We start from the raw sequence: 7,572 nt of genomic DNA, 5'->3' as shown, positions 1-7,572 counted from the left end.
AATTGTATCGTATCAATTCAACTTCCATATAATTTTACTTATAACTTGCACTAAGTAAAAAGTTAGGTTATGATATCTTTAAGTTAACCTGTTTAATTGAGTTTAATGATATTGTCAAAAAACATTTCATGATAGTGCATTAACATTGTTTTATTATTATGTTTTTTTTTTAATAAAGCAATGTCTAAATTCTCAAAATGTTGTTTTTTTTTAATGTAATACTTCCTTTTAGGAATTTTATAAGATTTTGTCTAAAATTAAATATTATAGTGAAAACAATATAAAAAACAATGAGCATGTTATTTAGATAAAAGGATTCTGATTAGTAATATATATATATATATTATTTTAAATTATCTAATTTTTTATTTTTAATAAATAAACAACTATCAGAAAAAGATTAGATTTTTAATCAAACTAAAAACAAAAAACAAATAGAAAAGGTAGGAAAAAAGAACACTATCAACAAGAAGAGCCGCAAACCAATTCCTAATAATTCAAATTATTTGCCCATTTCTAAATTTAGCATCAGCTTGGTTTTCATAGTTTCAAATTATCTTTATTATTATTATTATTATTATTATTAATTTGGATATATAGACTAATTAAACTAATTTGTGTAGATCTTAACTAATTTTACAAGTTATTAAGTTAATAATCATGTAAATTCCTGAACCTCAAAGTTTATAAAAATTAAACTAATAATCTCCAAAAAAAACAATTAAATTTAGGATTGAATAATTAAGTTATAGCTTCGAATTATCTTACTACAGGCTATGTGATTCTTTAAAATCTTTCTAATCATTAAGGGAAAAGATAATCATTCTATCTACATTAAAAAAAAAAGAGAAATCAATGAACAACTCATCCTCAGCGAAAAGTCCTTTGTTTTCAATTTCAAGACATGATCTTTCTCTTAAAAATTTCAATCTTTCCTCTAAAAAAGAAAAAAATATGTAATATAAAAAAATTAATGATCTGTTTATAAAAAGATGATCTGCTATGTATAAAAAAACATGTAACAGACAACAACGTAATAAGAGGTCTGGAAGTTATGGGGCTTAGGGATTGCTAGCTACTTACAAGGCTTTAGCTTGGTTAAGCCCATGCTTGTTATTCTCTTCTGAAATGGAGCTCGTAGCCGATTCATCTGGGCCAACACAAACGCATTAGATTTCCGTTTTTATAAATTTAAATTAAACTTGTCTCGGGCCATCAAGAGTTCTTATGAGAAATTCTTCTCCTCTGGCCTTATTTTGGACTCAGATCCTTAGTATATTATGCCTTGTTAACAAAAATTGTCCTTAATTGGGCTGATAACCCTTAAGAGCGATTGATTAAGTGATAAGTATAATGATTATAGAAGTTCGAGAGAAGAGTCAAACATATCTCAATACTGAAGGGAACAAAAAAGGGGAAAAGAAGAAGAAAATGGTGTATATTTTATTGCAACACAAAAATTGTGCAAATCTTTCTTTTGCTGGAGTCACAGAAAAAGAAAATAAAACCAAGCCATTCTCCATGGCAGGATTTATCCAGTAAATTTCCTGAGGCCTCCAAAAGAATTGTAGTACAATAGTTTTCCTCCTGAACTATTATGGCTTGCGGAAGTGTTTGGTTTCACCACAGCCCATGATAGATGACGGCAATTTTCCTACCCGCTCTATACCTTCTTCAAACGCCACTCTCATGCCCATAAAGAAATGCGACTCGATGTGGCAATGGAATGCCCAAACTCCAGGGTTATCAGCTTTAAATCTTAAAGCTGTCCATCCATAAGGATGAACTGGTACCGTGTTCTTCATAATCGGATCGACCAAATTGTACTTCTTTGGATCATTAATTCGATCGAACTTGCCCCTTCCATAGCCTAGGACCCAAAAGTCATGTCCATGAAGATGCCATGGATGTGTCTCACTAACGTCGGATACCATAGAGTTTGCATTTTGCAAAATAATATCCACTGTTGAGTTGAACTGAAGCCTATAGATGGCATCACTAGTAGTACCATTGCTGTCTTCTTGTTTAACAGAAATGTTATAATTTACAAAATCATATCCTTCAGGAGGTGGGGTTTGGCTAAAGGTGTGAAGTAAATTCTCCTTGAGTGCAATCAGGTAAGGTGTATGAGGTAAATTGAAAGAGACATCATTGACTGACCAACGTCGAGTACCATTTACCACATTTTGTGTGTTCAACAATACTATGACCCTGTCAGATGTGGCAGGAGGGGAATGCATGTGGCCTTTGCGAGCCTTAATGGCAAGACTTTGATTAAACCGAGAATCAACATCGTTCCAAAGAGGACCAGATGGAGGAATCGTTGGAGGAGATCTCCGGGGATGGTTTGGATAGTAGTTGAAAATGGCTAAGCCTGGCGGAGTTGTGGAATTTCTGCTAACAACATTTGTAGTAGCCCAATAATTTCTTGAAGGGTCTCGGTCAGTTTTCACTAGGACTGAATATGTCTCGCCAGAGTATATGAATAAATTCTTTACCACAAATGGCTCAACATAGTGACCATCAGCTTCAACAACAGACATGTTGTGACCCTGCACAGGAATTATAGAAATGTAAAGCAATGGCTACTTTATTGTTTCGCTGCAATAAGCTGTAAAAAATAAATTGGCAGGGGCATGGCAAATACCTCTATCTGGAAACTAAGAGCTGATAAAGCAGTCAAACTACTAATCCTAAGCCGATATGTTTTTCCGGGGACTACAGTCATGGAATAAAGAGAGCATTCGGGATTTGTATTATTGCAAACACCAGCTTTCAGGGGTGAATTGGCAGTGGAGCAGTTCAACCTTCCCTTTCCATGTATCAAAAGTGACTGCAATTTTTGTTGCGAGTAACAAGCTTAGTCACACGAAAGTGATGTTCAAGACCATAAAGAAAAGAAAGATATCAAACAAGGCATTTAAGATAATTAAGTACCTGAGGTTCATCAACCCACTGGAAATCAATTGAGGACAATCCGGCAGCTTGTTCATATGTGCTTTTGTGATACCAATCATTGAGGATGATACTTCGATCATAATCATAGGCAAAGGGTTCGGATTTTCCATCGGGAAGCGCTACGCGAATCGAACCATATAGCCCAGCTTCTCTTTGCATTCCATAATGGGCATGGTACAGATATGTACCAGGCTGCATAGAGGAAACAAGAGGTTTTTATTATATGTGTAAGCTGAATTATTAGAAGTCTAGCTATTATAAGTGCTAAGACTAGAGAACTCACCCTGTCAACAACAAACTTATATACGAAAGTGTCTCCAGGCAAAACTGGACACTGAGTCACTCCTTCAGTTCCATCAAACCAAGGTGTTCCAATCTGACGAATTCCATGCCAATGAATGGCTGTGTTCTCAGTTAACAAATTGTTCTTGACCTCAACAATAACTGTATCATTCTGCTGTGCAAAAATTGTGGGTCCAGGAGTTCTTCCATTAATTGTAATGACCAGCTTCTTATAGCAATCAGGGGATCTGTACTCGTACTTGATCTCCCATTTGTAATGACGAATTCTAGCCTCAGCAATTGGTATGTTTATCAAAGAAATAATGAAGAGGCAGAAAGTCAACAGTTTCATCATGGCAATGCATTTGGATGGTGGAAGCTGATAATCTCTCATGCCTTTTCAAATTGTGTTCCTGTGGCAAGTCACCCCTATCTATATGAAATGAATATGTGATGGTCTCACTTTGGATCTCTGAGGCGCCCTTTTATAGTGCTGGCTGTACAAGGGCCTTTTCTTTTTGTAAGAATTAGTTTGAAAAGTTTTAAGTCAAAATATATCACGAACTGTTACTGGTCCGTAGATGGATTTCACAAGGACCTACTGCAAAAAAGGCGTAAAATCAAGAATGCCATCCATTGAAGTATCTTTCATAGAGGGAAAATGCAAGTATATCAAGGGGTTCAATTAAAACCATAAAGGTGCAGAGATAGTCTAGTTTCAAGAACTTTATAGCTCCAAGGTTCATTTCATGGGCATCACAGGAAATTAAGCAAAGATTAAACTCGATTCATAGTTGTACGTGTTGTCCATATTTAATCTGGGACATAGTTCGAATTCCAAGGAAACCCATAAAAGAAAATATATCAGTTAAGAAGGAATGATCTGCTCAAGACTCGTCAAAAAAGGAGTAGTCTCCACATGCAAACATCAGCATCAAGATACTATTTACGATTAAGACATTACGGAGCCTTTTCTTATGAAAGAAACAGGCAATATTTTCTTTTTATTAAGGTTCATCTTGTGATCATTACACCCTCATAATTTATTGTAATTATGGAATTGAAAGTGGGAAGGAACTAAGCAATGGTACAGACAACTTGGCGTGGATAAATCGATGTCACTAACTTGCAAAGGTAAATTCTTGGTAACGAAATTGTCCGCAGCTTACCCCGTGTTTTCTGTTTTGGAATTCTTCTGATTGACAGGCAAGCCATTTCTTAATCGATGACTGTATAAACAAAGACCTTTCCCTTTATCTATGTTTTTTTTCAAACTTCAAACATGGAAATTTATTGCCTATATCAACATGCAATTTCTATGTGAAGAAAATAAGCTTCAGGACCTGACCATGTAAGAGCGCAGAAGAAACACAAAGCTAGAACTAAGCATACTGCAGTTTCCAGGAAAAAAAAAAGAGTTGAAAACACGAAAAGTTGACAAAGATTAAATGATTTCCAAGACGCGGTCATCTTCGACAGATGATTGCTTGCTATAGTTCTTGACGTGTTATAAAAGCAGTGAATTTGAATTATCAATTATTTCCACCAATCTCAGGCTCCTGTGTTGTCCATATGCATGTATTATGGTGTGTCCGGTATGATGAATATGGACAAACAGGAATACATATATATATATTTTTTGAAGTTGTTCGATGTATCTTTGACAATTCAAAAATACATATTTATTATTTTGTATAAAACTTTCTCAGAAAAATAGACGTAAGCTTGTCTAATAGAAATTCGGTTATCTTTTCTTCTTCTTCTCTCTCTTTAGAAGAAGACCCAGATGAACTCGTAGGCTCTTTCCTTTTGTCTTCCGCGCGTTTCCAGTGGTGACTCCTCTATCATGGCCTCTGGAGGGGAAGCAAGAGACAGGTTAATATTTTTTTTATTCTTGAAATTGGTTTCTTCTGTTTGATTTTTGTTGCACAATTGGCTTAGTTAGGTTTTTGATTAGAAGAAATTTGAGAATTAGGGTTTCAGGGCTAGCATAATTGTTGACCGGGAATTCTCTCTTTATTAACCATACTTACTAAAATTAAAGTTTGCTTGCTAAAATCTTCACTAAATTCACTACGAGGAGATGAAAGAAAATATGGTTACATAGAGGGATCTTGCGGAAAGGAGTGTGTTGCTCAGGGATTTACAACAGGAGGAGTAAAGAGGGGGAAAACATGGAAAAGAATGCTTTGGTAATTATGAGGACTGGAGGGAAGAAACGTGTTTGTTGTGGTGTGATGCCCTGATGGGAGATGACATATGCGAGGATGATGCTGACAGAGGAAAGGGGGAGTCTGGTTTCGAGGCAAAAAGGCAGCAGAGAGTTTGGATTTATAACTGTGCTTGTGGTGTTTCATATAATACATTGCAAGTGCTTTCATTTCTGCTTTTTTCATGCATAAAATATCTGGAAATTGGGTATCTTTCACTCTGCCGGTCAAGACTAAAACGTTTTTTTTTTTTGACTTTTTAATATTTACTGTGTAAAAAAGGTTTTTTTTTAAATATAAAAAACAATAAAATAATAATTTAATAGTTTTTTAAAATCAATGCCGGAGAAAGATTAATTAAACTATCTATTTTTATATATGCGAGTGAATCTAAAAAACTTTTAAACTTAAAAAAGAATTTATATGAAATGAAAAACTCTTTAATAGTACTATTAAATTAACCTAATAAATCAACTTTAAAATCTTTTGATATAAATTTTTATTTAATTTAAGCTTCAAATTAAATTGTATGAAGTTGCCCTAACGTGATCTAATCATTTTAAGTATAAAAGTAACCGAAAGTGGTAAAAATATAATTTAATTTTTAGAAAATTTTAAAATGATATTTTTTTAAATATTAAGATAATAATATATTAAATCTACTCGAGTTAATCCACCAAACACGTAATTTTAATTATGGACTTCACTAAGTTTAATAATTTTATTTTTATTTTATAAAATTATTTTTTATTTATTATATAAAAATAAAACACTAAAAGAAATCAAGCATTATTTTAGTGCCAAGACATTTATTTCATACCATGATAATTTTTAAAAAACAAACTAGAAGAAATTATTAAGCTCAATTCTTAACATATTTTTTTAATTGAGAAATAAAATAATTCTATTTATGTTTTATAAAATAAATTAATAAATATGTAAATCAACAAATCAAAAGAGTTGTTAATAATAATTAAATATTAAAATGAAAAGCTAATCTTCATATTCAAAATAAAAAATAAATATACATGCAAATGTTTTAAATACTTATTTTTTTATTTTAAATGTTTTCATCCCTTTTATCTTAGTGGCTAATTTTTGTTGCTAATAAGAAATGATTATGGTTTTTCTTAAAACACTTATTACAAGTACAATTAATTCAATACAATTAATTCATATAAAATATAAGAGGAAAAGAAAATTCAAGACAAATCCAAATAATCTGTTTGAAATACCATGCAACTAAAAAAATATAAAAAAATCAATCAATATTTAAAAAATAAAGTTAATTCAATAAAAAAAATAAAAAAATGGGTTAAAAAAATATCAAACATTAATTAGCTAGACGAATGCACCTGGCCTTAATACAAAAATCGAAGCATACCTTGGCTTGGAAGCCGAAGCCCGCACCTAGCTTTTTTCTTTTTCTCGGGTTGTTTGCTCTTAATTTTTGTTTTTATTTAGAGATTGTCTATTGAGTTCTTGATCAAAAACTCGAACACTAACATAGTAGCTGAAAAATCATTGTTTTTATTTAAAAATTTATTTTTATTTATAAACACCATAAAAAAACTTAAAAAATCACCTGCAAACCCCAAAATCAATAAAAATAATCATTCAAATCTAAAAATTCTAAATAAAATATAAATGTGAAATACTACATGTTTCCCTAAGTGATTTAATATATTTTGTAATGTTTTGACCAAATAAAGTAAAGAAAAACCTTTTTTTATTTTTTTTATTTTTCTGGTTTCAGCCGAATTGCATTTACAATTTTTGTGTAGGGAGATTGAATTTCATGACATGTCATTAACTTACATAAACGTACATATACGGGTGTATATATCACATGCACACACATACATATTTCCTCATTTCTTTTAACATAATTGACAGCCACTTTGTTTATATGTTTGACATTTTGCATTTTCATCTTATCAACGGAAAATATGTAATTCGATCATACAAAAAACAAAACAAAACAAAAAAGAGGAAAAATAACAAAGCATGATTGGTTTTTGTTTGGTTCTAACAATTTATAATTAAGATAAGATACCCACAAATAAAGATTTCTATGATTTTAATAATAATCTGATAATTTTTTTAATTGAGAGATAAATTT

The 7,572-nt window shown here is 31.8% G+C and overlaps 1 protein-coding gene across 1 annotated transcript; it reads right to left on the bottom strand.

The window, feature by feature from the left end:
• Nucleotides 1-1,418: 1,418 nt before the first annotated feature.
• LOC105136063 (L-ascorbate oxidase) lies at nt 1,419-3,711 on the bottom strand. Its single transcript, XM_011041243.1, has 4 exons — nt 3,242-3,711; nt 2,938-3,150; nt 2,648-2,833; nt 1,419-2,552 (listed from the first exon to the last, which is right to left on the bottom strand). The coding sequence occupies exons 1-4, from the start codon at nt 3,632-3,634 to the stop codon at nt 1,596-1,598; spliced, it is 1,749 nt and encodes a 582-aa protein (XP_011039545.1). The 5' UTR covers nt 3,635-3,711; the 3' UTR covers nt 1,419-1,595.
• Nucleotides 3,712-7,572: the final 3,861 nt, after the last annotated feature.

Source organism: Populus euphratica, unplaced genomic scaffold (genome assembly GCF_000495115.2).
Source record: "Populus euphratica unplaced genomic scaffold, PopEup_1.0 scaffold156.1, whole genome shotgun sequence".
In the NCBI taxonomy this organism is placed as follows: Eukaryota; Viridiplantae; Streptophyta; class Magnoliopsida; order Malpighiales; family Salicaceae; genus Populus; species Populus euphratica.
The sequence above is the reverse complement of the archived record's forward strand: the minus strand, read 5'-3'. Positions and strand labels throughout refer to the sequence as shown.

Excerpts from the sequence above, each read along its gene's own strand:
- LOC105136063 (XM_011041243.1), bottom strand. The coding sequence starts at position 3,634 with ATGAGAGATTATCAGCTTCCACCATCCAAATGCATTGCCATGATGAAA. Across the intron at positions 3,151-3,241 it reads ATAAGTTTGTTGTTGACAGG|CCTGGTACATATCTGTACCA; the intron begins GTGAGTTCTCTA and ends TCCTCTATGCAG. Across the intron at positions 2,834-2,937 it reads AGTGGGTTGATGAACCTCAG|TCACTTTTGATACATGGAAA; the intron begins GTACTTAATTAT and ends CAAAAATTGCAG.